We start from the raw sequence: 20,928 nt of genomic DNA, 5'->3' as shown, positions 1-20,928 counted from the left end.
ATTGTACACTTCAAAATGGTTAATGTTATATAATGTAAATTTCACCTCAATAAAAAGTAAGTCTGGATATCTAAATGGTCAATAAACATATGCAAAGGTGATTAATTTAACAATGAGGAAAATGGAAATTAAGGCTACAGTAAGATCAAATATGCACCCATTAGAAATGCTAAAGTTAAGCTCAGTGACAAGACCAAGTGCTGATGAGGATGTGAAGAAATGGAGGCCCTCATTTCTTGGTAGCTGTGTAGATCTGTACAACCATTTAGAAGACATGCTGGCATTGTCTACTCAGTTGGGGGATATGCACACTCTGATTCAGCACTCCACTCCTAGGTATAGAACCAACAGAAATTCATGCACATGTGCACTGACAGAAATGTACAAGAATGTTCAGAGTGACACTATTACATTAGCCCAAAATGGAAACAACCCAAATGTTGGAGAAGAATGGATAAGTAATATATGCTATGCTAATGCAATGGACTATTATACAGCAATGGCAATGAACTACAGCCACATACAGCAGCATGAATAAATCTCAAACACTTATTATTCATTGAAAGAATCAGACACGAAAGAATAGATTCTGCATTTAAAAAGTTCAAAATCGAGTAAAACAGAACTTCAGAATTTCGGGATACACACTTAGATAGTAAAGCTATTTTTAAAAAGCAAGAAAGTGATGACTATTAATGTCAAGGTAATGGTTACCTCAGAGGGAAAGAAGGGAAAATAAAACCACAGCAAAGGGGTTCAGGAGAGCTTCTGGGGATTATCCTATATCTTCATCTGGATTACATGTTTGCTCTGTGATACATGATTGTACTGTACCTTTAGCATTCACTTTTCTGAATGGATGTTGTATTTCACAATAAAACAGTTTAAACACAAGCAAATAATTTGCAATCATCAACACTTTATTAGCAAAAGCAAATTATTTGTGACACCACCATCCCTACCTGGACAATAGCCCCCTTATCTTCTAAAATATTGGGTATTCCAATGACACTGAAACTTTACCAGAAAAAGGAGGGATTGGTGCTGTCCTCCAGCTCAACCTTGACCACTGGAGGTACAAGAGGCCATGTGGGTGACACCCACTGACAAGTGTCTCTCTTTTTTTTTGAGGCGGAGTCTCCCTCTGTTGCCAGGCTGGAGTGCAGTGGCGCAATCTTAGCTCACTGCAACCTCTGACTCCCAGGTTCAAGCTATTCTCCTGCCTCAGCCTCCCGAGTAGCTGGGACTACAGGCACCTGCCACCACGCCTGGCTAATTTTTTGTATTTTTAGTAGAGACAGGGTTTCACTGTGTTAGCTAGGATGGTCTCGATCCCCTGACCTCATGATCTGCCCGTCCTGGCCTCCTAAAGTGCTGGGATTACAGGTGTGAGCCACTGCGCCCGGCCGACAAGTGTCTCCTTAAACAGGATGGTGTAGAAGGATGGGATTGGCTGCACACAGGACATTCTGGATGGTAGATGAGAAGACTTCAGGAAAAATGGCTTTACAGTTGTCTGTGGCCCTTTCTTTCTTCCTGTGAACTATGACCCCTTTGGGGCAGCTCTGTGCCCAAATCCTTTCTGTACCCAGCCAGCATGAGGGCCAGCACAGAATGGGTTTGTTGAACTAAACTATGTGAAATAATCAAACCTCAAACTAGAAAAATATTATTTTGTTTTATTTCCCAACATTTTAAATTAGGACTACAGAGATGAGTGACTCTTGCCTCTCCACTTCATAGATGGGAAAACAGGCTCAGAGTGGGAAAAGCAACTCATCTAAGTTCACGGAGGAAGTCAGTGATTGGAACCCAGGTTTTCCAATACCTGAACTTGTGCTGTTTTAGGGCATGCAGGATATCAGGAAGTTTACAAAGACCCACTTTTTAACAGATCAACTATCTGCAAAAAAGCCATATGCCTATGTTCTACCCCTACCTGAGGAGCCCTGTCCTGGGCCCACAATGGCATTTAGGGATGGTAGGGAGAGTCGATCCAGAGGCCTGGAGGTGCAGGCGGAACTCTGGACCCATTTTCTGAGAGAATCAATGCCCTAAGAGGCCGGCAGCTTTTAAGTTGTGAGCTGTGTGCCAGCTCTGTACCAGGCTGGCTAGGAACCCCACCTTGAAGCCCCACCAGATCTGGGGCCTAGATGCTCTGGGAAAATGCATTCTTTTATTTAAGAAGCAGCTTTATTGAGGCATAGCTTACATTCCATAAAATTCACCCATTTTAAATGTATAGTTAGATTATTTTAGTAAATTTATAGAGTTGCACAACTACCACCACAATCCAGTTTTAGAACATTCCCCAAAAAGTTTCCTCATGCCCCTTTGCAGTCAATCTCTGCTTCTGTTTTCTGTCTCTGTAGTTCTGCCTTTACAGAAATCTCATATATAGGGACTCTTACAATGTATTGCATTTTAATGTCTGGCTTCTTTCACTTAGCTTAATGGTATTAAGGTTTAGCCATGTTGTTGTAGCATTGATCAATACTTCATTCCTTTTTATTGCTGAGTAGTATTCCATTAAATGGATACACCTCATTTCTTTGTCTATTCACCAGCTAATGGTGAATTTAACTTTATTCCAGTTTTGGCCATTATGAATAATGCTGCTATGAACATACATATGAGTTTTTGGGTGGACATATGCTTTCCTTTCCCTTAAGTAGATACTTAGGAGTGGAAGTGCTAGACTGTAGGGTAAGTACATATTTAACATTTTAAGAAACTGCCAAATCGTTGGGAACATGTATTTCCGCCCATAACAGCCCACTTACAAACATGCTTTCAGAAGCCACCCCACTTAAGCATACAGCGTAGTGGTTACAAGTGCAGATTCTGGAGTCAGACCCTCTGGGCTCAAATTGTGCTTATATTACTGAAGGCTACATGCCCTTGGGCAAATGACTGTGCCTCAGTTTCCCCATCTGTAAAAGGGGATAAGACATGGAGTTATTGTGATGATTGACAGAGCTCATTCATGGCAGGGCACTTAGAACACTGCTGGTTCATAGTGCTATGAAGTCTCGGCGATTGCTTTTTATAGCCAGTTGAGCAGTGGCCCTATGGAAGGAACAGCACCAGCCCTGAAGTTCACAGATGTGAGAGGGCTATTATGGATCTACCCAGTTACAGTCATGTGGCCTTGAAGAAGTCACATCCTCTCTGTAGGACAGAGCCCAATTTAGTTCTCAGCACTGCTGGGTGGTGATTCCAGGGACTTGGTGAAGGTGACATTGTGCTTTGAAGACTGCACAATGCCATGCAGACACAATGGACTCACGTTACAATTGTGACATTCAGATTGTGGGGTTCATTGGAGACCATGGAGCCCTTAAAGCCTTTTCCATCCATGAAGCTCCTCTAACTGCACACTAGGATGGTTGAGAGCAAGGACTCTGGAGTCAGACTGTGTGGTTCAAATCCCACCCCAGCCACTTAGAAGTCTTGTGACTTTGGACCTCTGTTTCTTCATTTGAAAAACAGAGATAGTAACTGTTCTCAGTCCCCACCTCCTGGAGTGGTTGTAAGGATTGGATGAATGAAATGTGAACATGTTCACACCTCCACCTGGATATACAAAGTGTTTTATAAGTATTAGGGATATTAAATTGCATTAAAAATTCAGTTTGCAGAGGGATAGTTTACATTTTTAGGAATCGTTTCATATCCCCAAAGGGGCACTGAAAACCTATCAGTTGCAAATGGCCCTCCTTAGACCCTTCTCAGTTCCTGAAGGTTTGCTGGCCCTCCCTTTTTACATTATAAATGGGAATAGGACTTCCTTTGTGTTAGAAACAACAGCCCTGACACTGAGGGATCCCAGCGACACACACAGGAGGAGAAAGAAACACCAAAGTTCCTATCCCCAGATCCGTCTTCCTTTTGGGAAACTGGAAGTTGCAGCAAAGTTCACAAAAGACCATGGAACCCAAAGTTGGCCTCTGCCACTGAGTTGGCAGGGCCCTATATCATATGCAAAATTGCAACTTTCTGACATGAGCCATGGGGCTGAGAAGCTAAAACTATACTCCAGCTGCCCTTTGATCTGCAACAAATGCCAGGCTGGAAGCTCTGGCAGGAAAAGCTATCATCGGATTTGGGTCTTGTTGCCCAGGAGACAATGGGCTGTCTTGGGCTTCTTCAGGCAAACAAAGAGTTAACCAAGGCCACCTTCTCAATCCCGTTTCCTTTGGGCCGACTAGAGGTTGTTTCCTAGACTTTCTGCTCCCTTATTCAATTGAAGCTGTGTACTAATCCCCCAAATTCAAAGGGGAAGGGGTCAGAAGCTATAGAAAGCATGGCTCTTCTGCAAAACTGCATGGAGAAAGAGCTGAGCAAGAGCAAGAGCCTACAGACCTGGATTCAAGTCCTGGCTTTTGGACTGGCCACTTTCTAAGCTTCTCTCAATCTCAATGTTATAAAAATACCTGCATTGTGATGGGATTAATAGAAGCACAAACCTCAGCACCGTGCAATATACCCTTGTAAAAAACCACACATGACCACTCCCTGAATCTAAAATAAAAATAAAAATACCTGCATTGCTTTCCAACACATAGTTACTGCAAGAATCAAGCAGTAATTTCTATCACTCATTTTGTGCCTAGTATGTACTGGAATCATGGAAAGCACATTATTTCTAATTTCTCTAATATTCACAGCATTTCTAGGAAGATAAAATGGTCTAATTAATCGCCTTTTTTAGATGGGGAAACTGAGGCACAGAGCGATGAAATCCATTGCCCAAGATCACTCAGCCAGCCACAATTCAAACCCAGGCAGTCTGACCTTAACCGAGGCCCATTTTAACTTAGGTCTACTTTAACTTATATCTTACTATTCAGCCAACCGCCTGAGTTCTGCTGGAGAAACTGAGGCCCGGGGAACGGAAGGGATCAGATCACTGGCTTCCAGGCCACAGCTCTTTCCACCACCGGTAGAGCCACTGCCCATGATAGACGTGACCGCTTAGGTAACTCAGAGCTGGTTAAGCATCCGAGCAATTCAGTTCCGTTATTTCTTGAGCAGCAAAAGCCCCAGATGTCCCTCCCGGTGTTCATGCTTCGCACCTGTGTGCGGAGAGGCACCAGACCTGCCCTTACCAGAAACCAGCCAGCACGCACAACCTAAGCGCTGGCGCTGGGTGCGCTGAGGCTGTTGGCGTTGGCGCTGGCGCTGGCGCTGTTTCCGAAGTCCCTCTCTGCCTAAGATTGGAGGCTCCGCACCCAGCTCAGACATCTCGGGTGCCCAGACAGCACTCCAATCGCCCCAGCTGCCCAGGGATCCCATTCACAGCTATAACCCCTGCACTGCCAGGAGGTAGCCGCCCGCGGGACCGCCAGTGCGCACGGAGTGGCAAGACTCCCTTTTATGTCCAGGAATGAGGCACGCATCGCAGCCGCGTCCGCCGCCAAAACCGACTTCCCCCACGGGCGCGGAGGCAGCTGGTGCCACCCTCCGACCGGGTTGCCTACCTGTAGCAGCGCGGGTCTGGGTGACGGCAGGGAGGGGCGTGGAGACCGAGAGCAGCATCAGCAGACACCAGCACTGCCCGTTGTTCCTCCTGCAAGATGTGCCCGAGGGAGAAAAGGTGAGGCGGGCAAGAGTATTGGAGGGGCCCGGGACGCGAGGAAGCAGAGAAGCGAGTCTTACCTTGGTGCCATCTCGCGGGTCCGCGGAGCCCCGGAAGGCGCGCGGCGAGTCGAGCAGAGCGTTGGAGCTCAGCGGAGGACGAAGGGTCGCTGAGCGCAGGCCGCCGCGCTCGCCCTTCCTGCAGGGAACAAAGGCGGAGCTCGGCAGCGGCGGCGGCGGGCAGAATCCCGGCTCCTGGCCCGCGCCCTGAGTCACCCGCGCTCTGAAACCCGACTCCGCCGCTCCCTGCGCTCCCCCGCGCGCTGCGCCCCACCTCGGGCGGCGGCGGCGCACTCACGCCCCGGGGATACCGGCCGCCCCGGCCTCCTCCCCACGCCCCTTTCCCCCTCGACGGACGTGCGCTCCCCTCTGCTGCCTCCACCCGCGGCTGCCTTATGTAAGCTGCGAGGAAAGCCCCGCGCCCGCGTTCGTTGGGGCAAGCGGGATGGGCTCCCTCCCGCCCTTAAGTCTGTCCTGGCGGGGCTGACCCGCAAGAAAGCACTCTTTCACAGCCGCCGAGGGAATCCTCTCCACAGCTCAGGGAGGCTGGAATCAGTGATTTCCTTATATGATGGACAAGGAGACTGAGGCTCAGAGAGGTGGAGCGTATGTCCCAAAGTCCCAAGCTGCACTGAGCTCCGAGATGCTGTGACCCACCCTGCACGCCTGACACATGGACCGACTTGAATGCCCAGGAGTGGACCTGCCTGGGGGCCATAAGTGATACATACAACTAAATGCAGCAGAGATAGTCCTAATAAAATTTTTAATGTACTTTCCTCCCTGTCTATACCTTACCTGCCCCCTTCATCAGAATGTAAGCTCCAGGAGGGCTTATCTTTGCTTTGTTCCCTGCCTAAAACAGCTCAGGTAGTAGGAGATGCCAATAAACGCTGGATGAACGAAGGAGCACAGTCTTGGGTGAGGCATCACACCAGGCCCTGTGATGAGATGTGGGGGTCATGAACCAGGCTCAGCCTCCAAAAGCCCTCAATGGGAGTGAGGCGGTGCAGGGCAGACTAACCCATTTGTGCAGAGCTTATCGCAGGGCACTGGGTAAACCCCAATAGTTGCTTTTTATTATTGAGATTACCACCAGGCACATAGTGTGAGATCTTCGAGTGAGAAGAGGCACCGCTGAAGTTGGCTGAGACCTGGACAGCTCTGAAGCCAGGCAAACACTAGGAACCTCTCTTCCTGACGCACCAAGTAGCCACAGTGGGCCGTGGCTCTGTGGTCAGTTCCTGTCTTTGATTCAGTTCCACTCTAGAGGACGGGTCACCTCTTGCCAAGGGAGTTAGCCTTGCAGAGGAGATGGCATGGGAATGGAGATAGCAACTAATGCTTACTTGGTGTGGATTATGTCCCAAGCCCTGTGCTAAATGCTTTAGCTGTGTTATCTCATTTAATACCCACAACAGCCATGGAAAGGTGATACTGTCATGATCCCCATTTCATAGATAAGAAAGCTGAGGTTCAAAACATTCCAAGGCTAATAAATGGCAGATGCAATACCCATGCTCCTCCCCACTCAGCCATGCTGCCTGCCGGTAAAAAGCAAGAAGGTTAGACTCACTCTCCACCCTCAAGAGCAAAATCGCAGTGGAGACACAGAGCACTCAGATATGAAAGGGTTCATGCCAGCCTGGGAGGTGAGGGCTCAGAGGAGAGATGGTTGGCCTGGAGATCAGGAGTCTGGGTTCCAGTCCAATGCTGGCCCTGGCTGCAGGGTGAAGTTGGGCAAATCTTGCCCTTGGTCTGATTTTTTATTTCTCCACCTGGTTAATGGACACAACTACCTTGATTTGAATGGTGGCTGTGAGTCCCTTGATGGGACCACCTACCGGTACACCACAGTGCTCTCTGTCCATTGGATTTTGGCTTCTATTATTAGAGGTTGTGGATATTCTCATCAGGGCTGCAGCCTGTGGAGGCGGACAACTGGCAAGACAGAGGGGGGACCTTAGATGAACCTCTTAAGGGATTGAGTTTCCAGTAGCCAAAGCAGCTCGAGAGCCAGGTTGGCCTCATGTGGAGCTAACACATAAGGCAAAGTGCATCCCAACAGAACTGTCCACTTGAGGCCTCTTTCCTAATCTGTCCACATTCCCTGTGAATGTAAATTCTCTCCCACTTGCCGCCACTCTGTGATGGGCCTAACCTTATTTTATTTTGATTCACTAACCGTAGGGAATTTGCTTTCGTAATTCTATATTTCTCTATTGTTTGTAAAGTACCACATTAACTAGGAATATAATTGACTTTCTTAGAACTATATTTCTGTACTGCTTAGAAAAACCACATCAGTTATGGCTACATAGTAGATCTAGGGTTCTGTTTGACAATTTTAAAACCAGAGATTGTGAACTGGCAGCCATGGGCTTAATTTTGTTTCATTTTTGATTTTGGTTTTTGTTTTTGTTTGAGATGGAGTGTCGCTCTGTCACCCAGGATGGAGTGCAATGGTGGCTCACTGCAACTTCTGCCTCCCGGGTTCAAGTGATTCTCCTCCTCAGCCTTCCGAGTAGCTGGGACTATAGGCGCCCATCACCACGCTAGGCTAATTTTTGTATTTTTAGTAGAGACGGGGTTTCACCATGTTGGCCAGGCTGGTCTCAAACTCCTGACCTCAAGTTGATCCACCCATCTCAGCCTTCTAAAGTTCTGGGATTAAAGGCATAAGCCACCATGCCCAGCCTTCAATTTTGCCCATAGATATGTTTTATCTGGTCTGCAGGGTGTCAACCTCCAAATTAAATTGGCTAGCAATATTTGATAATTAGAAAATTGCACATTAAAATTGAGACTTCTGGATTCTTTTTGAAATTTTGGAAAACCTGGCGACATAGGGCCTGCATTCTCTGTGCCAACAATCGATTGGCATTGAATAGGGGCTGCTGCCTTCAGCTAAGGCAGTACTGTCCAGTTTGCCGTAGTTCCCACCACTCCCTATTGTCCCCAAAACCAAAGCTAAGAATCAATTGCCCCTTATCACAGTTGCACTCTGCCTTTGCATATAAGAAAAAATGGAATAGGTTGAATGCTCATGTTCCTGTTAAAAATGGGTAAACAGAAGATATATGGGGAGAAGAACATGTTTAAAGAAAGATGGGGAAAAACATATTTATACTTGTTTAATATACAAATAAAGTGTGTACATTGAAAAAAATGAAAATGAAGGTGCCATTATGAAACAAACCTGGCCTGCTCAGTTACATATATAACCTGAAGGGTGAAGGCTTGATTGTGATCCGATTTATCAGTCCAAGATACATACACATAAGGCAACAGATTCCTTTCTACTCTTGCAGGGAAGTCCTATGTGCACATTTCATATTTTGTTGGTTCTGTGTAACTGATGATACCCAATTCACTGGAATCTAAAAATGAAGGTTCCCAAAGCACACTTCTCCTCTACAAATGACTGGAAATAGACTCGTGTTAAGGTTGTTGATTTTGCACCTATTTCTCCTGGGAAGCCAGACCATGTTCGTATTCAAGAAGGGCTCTCAGTTTGCAGCTTGTCCCTGAACTCAGGCAGATGAAGAACAGGGAGGGTCTCCGGCCTGCAAGCTGAAGTGGGGGCCAAATGGTCCCAGCTGTGGGTGTGGGAGGGATGGGGCAGGAAGCCAAGCAAGGCATTTTACCTCCTGCCAGACAGTGTTTTTAGGGCTTAAGTGATTTCCCTCCATTCAATGTTAAGTTGTAGAAATAGCCAAGAGGAAGCTTTGTGTCATACCCAAGCTGATCTAAATTGTTTACCACCGTTCAGTGTAATCTGTGAGACTGGGATGTATGAAGACTGGGGATCTTATGTCCCAACTCTTGCAGGACTCGACTAAATTAATAGGCTGTTCCATTTTCCCATAATCTACCCAATGTCCCTGATAGCTCAGTATCCAAAAGCATTCTCCATACTGTCTCAAGCAGCTGGAAGGGGCACAAAAATCTGTGGAAATCATCTAAAACTTTGGTTTCAGAAGAAGTTACCAAGAATATAGTGTGTGTCATTCTAGACCTCAGTTTATTCACTACATGGGTACAATGCCTCCCTTGTGGAGTTGTGGTGAGAACGTCTACAGGAGGTAGTTAGAGCTTGCATATCATCTGAATTAATGTGCAGAAAAAGTGCAATAGGTTTACTAGCTAACTAGAATAGAATTTACCAGAATAACTAAAGAGACAGCTGCCTTTGGGATAACCAAGAGAAAATAATGACTGTTTAAGCCCACAACTACCTTCCAAGGAGGACTCATTTGTTCTGCTGAGCATCTTGATGTGTTTGGATATGCAAAGAGGGGCCACGGGCTGAGACAAGAGTCATTGGTTCAACATAAGAGAAAATGATGGATTTGAAAATCTGACAATCCAAGAGGAAAAGAAAAAGGAGGGAGAATGTATCAGACACCTTTTATGTGCCACCGCAACATCCTGTCCAGATCCCCTCCATCTTGATCATTTATGTGCAGGGTGGCTGTCTTCCAACTGCCAGCACCTGCATCCCTTCACCTGAGCACTTTCTCTGGCCCCTGGAGCCTGCTCTGCCCACAAGCACAGAAGACCAGAAGTGCTGGGAAATTAATGGAGCAACCCCCTTCCCCAAGCAGCTCTCAATCAGTGATGGTCAGGAGCTGGTGGATGAGAATCTCAGCACCCTTACCCAGCTGGTGGGAACACCTAGGCAGGCACACATTCTACACTTCTATCCAGAGTTTCCACAGGACTGAGCTCCGGTTTCCCACGGGATATTGTGCACTCTTTATTGGCCACCTCATTTCCCCACTCCCCTTCCAGTGCTTCTTAAGAAAACTGACCAAGTGAACTGCTGGCAGTGGAATCCTTGCCTCCAAGTCTTCTGCTGCAGGAATCCAGATTAAGACAGCTGCTTGAAATTCTTTTAGTCTCACCTGTCTCCAGGGTCTTTGGCCACTTGTTCTAACAGCAGTCCCCTTTGTGGAGACCAACTCTACCTGGACTCTCACCACCTTCAGGCAGATACAACTCACAGCTCCTGTCCTCATGTCCACATTGAGCACCTTTCACTTCCATCCCAGGGCTTCCCTGTCGATGCTAAGGCATGATATCCTCAGCGCTATCCTTAGTGCCTGCAATGAGCAACCTGGAAGTGCAGTGCAAATAACACCCTGTGGGGCAAAATTTCAGCCAATGGAAGCCAGTAGATGTATTTTTCTACCTTCCTCTTCCAGATGCACTGTGCCAAGAAAGTAATTTATAAGGCATCTCAGAAGTTGGTCTCACAATGCTTGCAGAGCAGTCCGTCATGTCTAATGCCTCTTATTGGGCTCTTCCTCCTACCTTGCCTCCCTTTCCTTTTCACTTCTGCTCTCTAAGATCACACTCCCTAATGCCATAGAGGCACACAAGACTTAGCCTCAGATGCTACTATCTGAATAACCCAGGATGAGACAGGTGACGGAGCTTATCTCTCAGATTCTGACGTACTCATGCATCTTAACAGAGTATCTAAGGCAATTGTCCCTTCCTGCTCACTATCTTCAGTTAGCATGATGTCACCAGTATAAGGGACCAGCAGGATAGTCCATGACATGTTGGAATGACAAGGTCCTTATGGACTATATTATAACAAAGAGCTGTTATGATACTATATTATAACAAAGAGCTGTTACGATACTCCTGGGGCAAAACAGTGACTATATACTACTGTATCTGCCATGTAAAAGTGAATTGGTTTTTATCTTCCTTGTGATTCCACTTTGCCAGGTCACGCTGCATCCCACGTGCCAAAGGCTATGTTGGTATATTCCAGTAAAGATACCATATTTGGCATGGCAGCTGCAATGGATGCTACCATCTGGCCAAGTTTATGGAAATCCACTATCACATGCCATAATAGATTTGGCTTTCACAGGGGCCTATACAAGCTAATTAATGGAAATGTAATGGGATCTACCATACCTGCACCATTTAAGTCATGATAGGGGTTCTAACCTCTGCAATACTTTCTGAGAGGTGATTTTGCTTCTGATCTACTATCTTGAAGTGGAGGAAAGGGGGTAGTTTCAAGGACTTCCACTTGACTTTTCCTACCAGACTCTACAAGTCAAGTTGCTAATGTAAGGGTTCTGCCAGAAGCTAAGACTATCTATGCCAATTATATATTTGAGGTCAGGCCTAAAAAGGTCTAGAAAACATAAGTAAATTATGTGAACAGGTAGCACAGACTCCCAGGTCACCTACTTCTTTGCACCAACACCCCTTCTTCAGTTCACACTTAGGGCTTCATGGGTGGTTTCCTACAACCAGTTATCAGTTAAGGAAAGAACCCAGGTTGCTTCACACATAAGCCTGTGTGATATGTCAGTGCTAGTTGAAATGAACTGTTGCTGCATTGCAACCCTCTCAAGGGTAGCCCCAAAGGACAATCATGAAGAGAACTCCTCCCAGGGCGTAGAACTATGAGTGGGGCACTTGGTCAACCTCTTTGAAAGAGAGAGAAGTAGTATAGTATTATGATGTATGTAGATACCTGAGCAGTGCGCAAATGTCTTCGATGTTGGCCAGAGGCCTGAAAGACAAGATTGGATGATCTGGGACCAGGAGATCTAGGGAAATGTAATGTAGATTGACCTACAGAAATTAGCACATGTGTTGGTCTTTGTATCTCAATGCTCACGAGAAACCATCCACCACAGAGGAGATAATTCAACAGCCAGGTGACAGGGTGACTGATCTTGTGGATGTCAGCCAGTCTCTCTCCTTGACTATCAAGGGGCTGACACAGAGAAGCCTTAAACAGTGACAATGATGGCAGGGGTAAATGCTAAGCACAGGCCCAGCACCATGGGCCCCATCCCTCTAAAGCAGATATAGCTGCTGACATTGATGAATGCCCAGCCTGCCAGCTGAAAAGACTGACACTGAGCCCTCAATATGGCACCATTCCTCAGAGACGCCAGCCAACCCTTTGGTGATAAGTTGATCCCCTCAAACCCCGTCCTGAGTATGTCTTCCTCTTCAGCATCAGTACCCAAATGGAAATGGGTTTGCCCTCCCTGACTAAGTGCCTTTGCCAGCACTGCCATCCAAAGACTTGCAGAATGTTGGATTTATCGGCATGGTGTCTGCACAACATTGCCTCAAATGAAGGGACTCATTTTATGGTAAAAGCAGTGTGACAATGAGTGAATAATCAAGGACTCCATTGACTTGATCATGTAGCACATACCCCAGAAACATCTAGATTAATACAATGGTGGAAAGGCCTGTTAAAGGCTCAGCTAAGGCACCAGCTTAGGGACCACCTGGTGCCGAGCTGTGGGACTTTCCTCCAGAATGTGGTTGGGATAGTCACTGAATTAATGGCCAATACATGTTGCTGTGTCTCCAAAAACTAGAATACTTGGGTCTGGAAACCAAGGAGTAGTGGTGGAATTAAGTCCTTTTCCTCTCCCAGTGATCCACTGAAACTAAGCTCTGGTGGGGTAGAGGTGCTGGTGTTCAGCAGAAGAACTCCTCCAAAAGATACAATAAGGCCACTAAACTTGAAGCTGTGACCACTATCTGGTCACCTTGAGCTCCTCAGGCCAGTGGGCAAGTGGGCAAAAAAAGAGTGACTGCATAAGTGGGGCTATTGAGCCCTGACAGCCACTGGGAGCCACAGTAGCACCTACTTTATGGGGCAGAGAAGATATATTTACAATCCAGGGAATGTCCTGGTGTATTTCTTGGTACATGCATATCCTGTAATGATAGCAAATGGGCACATGAAGCAATCAAGGCAGCTGAGAGGTCAGACCCTTAAAGGATAAAGGTCTAGGTCACCTCACTAGGCTAGCAAGCCGGATCATCCAAAGTGTGGACTGAGAATAAAGGAAATCAGAGTGGGTTGGGGAGGAGGGACATGGCACTAGCTACAGCCGAGGGGACTTCGGCTTGTTTCACTCTCCTGGCTAAAATCTTCTCAGAGATCTTAATTGGCTATGATCTTAAAAGGGATTCTGTGACTGACTGGACTTATACCCCTCTTCTTAGAAAATAAGTGATAGGAGGCCAAGATGGGATCACTTGAGCCCAGGAGTTCAAAACCAGCCTGGGCAACATGGCAAACAGGGCAAGACCCTGCCCCCAACCCCTCCCAACCACACATAAGGAAAATAAGTGAGAACATCATATTCTTTCAAAATTGAAGATCCTATATGATAGCATAGGAGCTAGATCTATTGGGAAGGCAAACCTAAGCAGTGCAGGAAGTAAACTATGCCACACATCTCTAATGCACCACTTCAAATCCTCTGAATTTCCTGCCTCCAAGTGGTCATTCATTCTAGCCACAGCCATTGCTGCGGAGATCAACTCACCAGGGACTCCAATCAATTACGGGTAAACCTGGCAGTGCTTTCATTTATGCACAAAGTGTAAAACTCTCAACTCCTACTTAGGGACTTCTATATCAATCCTGAGACATGAGATGCTGTAGGGTTCATTTAGTGCCCACACATAAGCAATTTGGAAATGCAAAGGAAATAATATGTGGCCAGCTTCTGAACAATGAGAGATGGAAACCAGTGAATGACTATTTCTCCCTCCCTATCACACATCCGCCGCCCTGAGCAGCAGCTTCTCAAAAAAAAGTCCCACAAGACTGAGGACTCATCTATATATAAGACCTGTTATTTGCTCTTCCTTCTTCCCTGCTTCTTTTACCCCCTCCCTCTTTCCTGGGACTGAACTTCATAAAGTGACACAGAAGTCTTTGCCTCAGGCTCTGCATTTTGGGAAACCCAGCTAAACGCAGAGCGGCAAGAGCTGATAAGCACCATCAAGATAGTGTGAGGCCAGAAGTTCTGTGTGATGAAGCAGCCAGTGAAATATTTCCAGCATGGGGGTGCCCCCAGAACGTTTGCAAAATCCTAAATCTAATGCTTGGTTTGCAGCTGTTTGCATTCCAGCAAATGGAAAGCCCTCCTGCAATGACCCTTCCCCCAGCAACAACAACAACCTTCACTCAAGTTTACCTGACACATGAATGCTTTATAAAAATGGAGTTTTGTGGATATCAATTGAGACATTAATACAATGTCTTGGTCAATAGAACAGAACAAAGGTTGCACACGTGGGATGCTGTGATGAGTTATAACCAGAACTTAGAAACAAGAGCCCAGCATCAGAGGTGAACATAAGAAGATAAGCTTTCTGGGAATGTGCATAAATATTGAAAATGACTATGGGCTTCCAAAAACCACAGAATAGGGGGAGATAGAGGCCATTCCCAAGGGACAAAGAAGATTTCCCCCCCCCCCATCCAACATCTGATAAATGAGCAATATAAAGTATCCGAAATCAGACAACACGGGTTTAAATCCACAGACTGTTCTTTACCAGCTGCAGCTATACCCCTCTTCTTAGAAAATCAGCGATGGGGCCAGGTGCAGTGGCTCACGCCTGTAATCTCAGCGCTTTGGGAGGATGAGGCGAGCGGATCACGAGGTCAGGAGATCAAGACCATCCTGGCTAACACGGTGAAACCCCGTCTCTACTAAAAATACAAAAAAATTAGCTGGGCATGGTGGCGGGCGCCTATAGTCCCAGCTACTCAGGAGGCTGAGGCAGGAGAATGACATGAACCCAGGAGGCAGAGCTTGCAGTGAGCCGAGATAGAGCCACTACACTCCAGCCTGGGCAACAGAGCAAGACTCCGTCTCAAAAAAAAAAAAAAAAAAGAAAAGAAAAAGAAAATAAGTGATGGGAGGCTGAGATGGGAGGATCACTTGAGCCCAGGAGTTCAGAACCAGCCTGGGCAACATAGAAAATGGCTCAGTCTCTGTGCCTCAAGTTTCATGAATTAAAAAATAGTAATAATAGTAGAAAATTGTTGAATGTGTGAAATTAAATGACTCTGGCATATAACGTGTCACTAAACATTTTTTAATTTTATTATTTAATTATTATTTAATAATAAAAATAATAAAATAATATTAAATGTATTAAATAATAATAAATTAAATAATAAATAATAATGTTTATTAGCATTAAATAATACAAATATCTGTCTAATACAAATAAAAGGCCCAAATATGTAGTCATAGAATATCAGATCTAGGCCGGGCATGGTGGCTCACACCTGTAATCCCAGCACTTTGGGAGGTCAAGGTGGGCAGACTACTTGAGGTCAGGAGTTCAAGACCAGCCTGGCCAACATGGTAAAACCCCATCTCTATTACAAAATACAGAAATTAGCCAGGCATGGTGGCATGTGCCTGTAATCCCAGCTACTCAGGAGGCTGAGGCATGAGAATCACTTGAGTCTGGGAGGCGGAGGTTGCATTACAGTGAGCTGAGATCGTGCCACCGCACTCCAGCCTGAGCTACAGAGTGAGACTCCGTTTCAAAAAAAAAAAAAAAAAAAAGAATATAAGAATATCAGATCTAGAAGCGTGCTCAGAGATCTTCAAGCCTAGCTTCCACTCATGCCTAGAGAGAAGAAGGGGATTGCCCAGGGCCACTGTTAATCCAGGGCACCGCCAGAGCCAAATGTCCTGATTCCTATCCAGTGCTCTTTTCTATGCCTCTTGGGCCTCCTGCTCAGTTTCCCCAGGCATTCAGGGTCAAGACCATTACAAATAAAAAGGACAACTGAAAATGCATATTCCATGTTTACCATGTGTCTTCAAGTCTCTGTATGCTCTGCTAAGCACTGCCCTAGAGGGTGTCACTCCACCAAACAGCATTGGTCAGCCACGGTTCAGACTAGTGTTTTTTACCTGTGGCCCGCCTGCATCAGAATCGTTTTGTGGAAGGCATGTTAAAAGTACAGATTTCTAGTCTCTACACAAAACCTATCAAATCAGAATGTCTATAGGTGCGGGCTCGAGAATTGCAATTTTAAGAAGCTCCCTGGTCTTTCTTATGCACACTGCAGCTTCACTGCCATTGACCTAAAGTTTTACACTTCTATTTCTCATGGCACCTGGTTCCTGAATTCTATCTTGGAATTTCTTGCATTAGGAAGAAATAGTATTCCAGCTTGGGGGTAGCCCTAGAACGTTTGAGACATCAGAAGTCTAATGCTCTGTTTGGAGTTTTTTGTTTTTTTGTTTTTTTGTTTTTTTGAGGAGTTTTGCTCTTGTTGCCCAGGCTGGAATGCAATGGCGCGATCTTGGCTCACTGCAACCTCCGCCTCCCGGGTTCAAGCAATTCTCCTGCCTCAGCCTCGCGAGTAGCTGGGATTACAGGCATGCACCACCACGCCTGACTAATTTTGTATTTTTAGTAGAGATGGGGTTTCTCCAGGTTGGTCAGGCTGGTCTGGAACTCCCAACCTCAGGTGATCCGCCCACCTCAGCCTCACAAAGTGCTGGGATTACAGGCGTGAGCCACCTCACCCAGCCTGTTTGGAGTTTTTAATACTATCTCCTACGATGATGCATTTGCACTTTTTAGCTCAGACAAACTGCCAAGACCTCTCTTAGATGGATTTTCCCATTTGCCACACCCTTGGAAAAGCAAGAAAAAAATGTATTCTGTTGAGTTAAGGCCTTTAGGATCCAAGATTTCGGAAAGAAAGCAGCCAAGAGCTAGAAGGGACCTTGTACCTGATCCCAAGCCCAATCCAACCAGAGGCTCTGCTGTACAAATTTATTTAATTTAAAGAAATAAGACAACTAAGGAATCTTCTAGGTACCATTTGACCACAGAAGGAGGCCTGTCAAAGAGTTTGTGGGCAAAACGCCACACGTGTGGGCTGCTTGCCTTCCATTCTACCCCAGCTCCCTCATCAGCGCATCAGACAATGGCTGCCACTTCCACAGTATCTGTAAAGAAGGATGGGGCAAATGTAAAAAGCACTACATTTAACTGCTATTTTTGTCTCAAGGAGGATGAGAGTTGATAAATGTGTCATTGAGATAAGCCAGAGAGGGCAGGATATAAAATCTGTCCAAAGTGATAGTTTTTTTGGCTTTTATTTTTTTTCTTTCTGAGACAAGGTCTTACTCTGTCACCCAGGTTGGAGTGCAGTGGGGTGATCACAGCTCACTAAAGCCTCAACGGCTGGGGCTTAAGCAATCCTCCCACCTCAGCCTCCCAAGTAGCTGGGACTACAGGAACACGCCACCACGCCCAGCTAATTTTTAGATTTTCTTGTAGAGACGGGGCCTCCTTATGTTGCCCAGGTTGGTCTCAAACTCCTGGGCTCAAGCCATCCACCTATCTTGACCTCCCAAAGTGCTGGGATAACAGACATGAGCCACCGCACCTGGCCCTGATAGGAGTTTTATCACAGATTAAGTCTTCATGTTCCCAAATGGCAGGGCCACACCCTACTCTTGAGAGTGGCCAGTGGTACAGCTGACAAAAAATACAGCCCTTCTCTGTTCCCCTTTATCTGCCTCACTGCCTCCTGCCCATCAACTGTTAGAAACAGCTCTGTTGGACATGACTGTGAAGTGTGGTCACTCAGAGCTGCCACAGGTTGTAGCTTCCTCTTCCCTCAAGCCTAGAGACTCAAGAGTTTGCCACAGGTCAGTAGCATTCCTAGGGGGCACTTGGAAATATAAGGGTATGGGGAGTTTCTTTTGTCACAATCAATGCAGATGTTAGTGGCATTCAGCAGGCCAAGGATGCTAAATTCTGCAATGTAAGAGGCAGGCTATCTAACAAAGAACTAGTCCAGCAAAAATACCAACTGTGCTCCACTGAGAAATGCTACCAGATTGTGGCTCTTAATCTTTCTTGACCGAGACCCTTGGTCTCACAATCTCAAAAACACACTTCTGAAACCAAGGTTTAATGTAGCAATATTTGCCCATACTACATGTAACACATTCAGATATTTTCTACTCTGTTGTGCTCCATTATATTTTTTTTAAAAGGCTGATCAAAACCCGTTCAATAGATTTCATGATGCACAAATAGGCCACAACCCATATTAGGGTGTGATGATTTCAAAACTCTTCATCAGCCCGAGAGGGTGGAAATATGTGGAGTGAAACTCACCATAGGAATTGTTTGTCTGCTCTCACACACACTAGCTGACCTAAAAAAATCTCAGGGCTAAAGTGAAAGCCCCAGTGACTTCTAATGAGCTAAATCTGACTTGCTCTGTCTCCCACAACCAGATGGCCAAAGAGAGACAAACAATCGTGCATTGCTGAGGGCCGTGGTTCTTTCAGGGCTCTGCTCTCTGAAGCGGGTGGCCCATGTGTTTTGTGTTTCCCCGAATGGATGGATCCGACCCATTCAAAGGCTCTTGCATCACAGTGGACGATGAAGCTAGCCACAATGGGAGTGGGGGCTGAGGACCCTGAATTAAGCCAAAAGGTCTTAAGTGAGTATTTCTCAGCAACATCGAGCCACAGCACCTTATGCCAGATGGGCAGCCCGGTTCTCCAAACCCATTGCAAAGTTCCCTACCCCACAGGCAAGCTATGCGGGTCCTAAAGAGACAGAAACAGCACAGGAATAGATGCTGCCCAGGAGGCTGAGGGCTGGACCAGGTTCAAGGGGTGGAGCCTGTGGCAGTGGTTGGTGGAAGAAACAGCCACTCTTTGACCATGTCAAAGTCTTCATCACAAATTAAATTATTCTGATCCCTTCTTCCAGCTGCTTCCTCCTAATAGTTTTACCATGATCTTAACAACCACCATATCAACATGTTATTGTTAAAGTGTTTAAAGACACCATGTTCAGAAAACGTGGTCCTCCCCACACCGTTCTATGGTTATTCCTCCCTAGCTTGGCTTATGCTTTTTCTGCTTCTCGGATTTTGTGGCTCAGTGTTCCCACATGTAGAGCCCTCATGTAAAGTGCCGCACATTCCCTCTGCCAGCAGCCTGGTGTCACCAAGGAGCCAGACCCCACCCCATTTCAAACCCTACCCCCACCACTCCAGGCCCTGAGGAACCCAGCCCTACCAGGGCTCCCGTTCTTAATGACTCATGAGATTTCGTAGGTTTCCCATCCAAAATGCTGACAAAATACAACCTTGGTGCGCAATGGCCTCTGTTCTTACAATCTAAACAAGATGCCGCTGACCCACATCTGTCTGGACCTTTAAAGTTCCCTCACTACTTACGTCACATGATTATCAAAACAGCCCCGGGGGTGTGGAAACAGACTCAGGGGTTAAGCAGCAAACATTCACAAGGTCAGTTGGTTGATAAAGGGCAGAGCTGGAGCTGGAACTTGGGTCTTCTGGCCTCACATCCCATTTCACCTACACTTCAGGAAAGCACGCAGACTTTATTCACTTCAGCCACCTAAACTTGCTATCTGGGTGATCCAGGGAAAGCCACCTGAAGGTTTTTCACATTCGCATGAGCCCATGCGGAAGTACTGGGGGACTTCTCTAAGAAATGAAAGTTTCTAGCCGCAAGGTGAGACCAGAGAAATCCCAACACATCGTTGCTGATGTGGATGCCTGGCTGTTTGCTTGGGATCAGCTTCTCAGACCCCCAGTTCCAGTAGTTGCCTGTGGTCCATGAATAAAGGGGAAAGATCAGAGCTGGCTTTGTGGATTCTTTCTAGAAAAGCTCAGAAGTGTAGAACATCCTAGAAAACTCTTCTCAAAAACAAATAAAGTGAAAAATAACTTTTTATATTTGTTTAATTTAAAAGGGCAAGCTTTAATTACTTAGAAAAGTATCAGAACAGCTCTACGACAAAATTTTAATGTACATGTGTTACAAGGGAGTTTTTGAAGCCAAATTTCCTCTTTTATGTTTGTGGACCTCATGAAATGGAACACCTACCTTCTTCAAAAGATACTTTGAAGCCATAAAAATGTTAATATGCTTTGACTCAGTAATCCCCTTCTGGGAAGCTAGCCTAAGAAAATACCCTGAAATATGGAAAAAGCCATATGCAGAAAAATACTCATCAAAGAGCTGCTTAGTGAAAAACTGGAATCATCCCAAATATGCAAAAAGGAGAAGGAGGGTAGTTAAGTAAATTATGGTATAAACCTTGAAGAAATATTCTATAGCCCTTAAAAATGATGGGTATGAAGTTTATGAAGGATTGTAGAAAATGCTTCTGATAAAATATTAGGTGAAATAGTCTGAAAAAATATTTAAACACACGTGAGTTGTAAAAACAGCAAGGGGACATAAAAATATGGTTGTCACTGTCAAAGTGGTAGGCTTATGGCTTTTTACCTTGTTTTCAAATTTCTCTCACATTATTAGATCTCTACTTTTAAAAAATTCAAATCTTTCAGAAATATAACAATAGATGCTGTGAATATTTTAAGCAGGAAGAAACATCATTAGTAGAGGTGAGGGTAAGATGAGAATTATTTAGTGTTTTTAG

At 45.7% G+C, this 20,928-nt stretch overlaps 1 protein-coding gene across 2 annotated transcripts in view; it reads right to left on the bottom strand.

Annotated features, from left to right (window-relative positions):
* COL15A1 (collagen type XV alpha 1 chain) overlaps positions 1-6,158 on the bottom strand; it is a 127,546-nt gene extending 121,388 nt beyond the window's left edge. For both annotated transcript variants that reach the window (XM_054501944.2, XM_063649756.1), the window contains exons 1-2: positions 5,662-6,158; positions 5,484-5,572 (exon numbers count right to left, since the gene is read on the bottom strand). In XM_054501944.2, the coding sequence (XP_054357919.1) occupies positions 5,484-5,572; positions 5,662-5,672 (100 nt within the window). In that variant the 5' untranslated portion in view covers positions 5,673-6,158. The remainder of the gene's footprint in view (positions 1-5,483; positions 5,573-5,661) is intronic.
* Positions 6,159-20,928: the final 14,770 nt, after the last annotated feature.

This window comes from Pongo pygmaeus, chromosome 13 (assembly GCF_028885625.2).
Source record: "Pongo pygmaeus isolate AG05252 chromosome 13, NHGRI_mPonPyg2-v2.0_pri, whole genome shotgun sequence".
Classification (NCBI taxonomy): domain Eukaryota; kingdom Metazoa; phylum Chordata; class Mammalia; order Primates; family Hominidae; genus Pongo; species Pongo pygmaeus.
The sequence above is the reverse complement of the archived record's forward strand: the minus strand, read 5'-3'. Positions and strand labels throughout refer to the sequence as shown.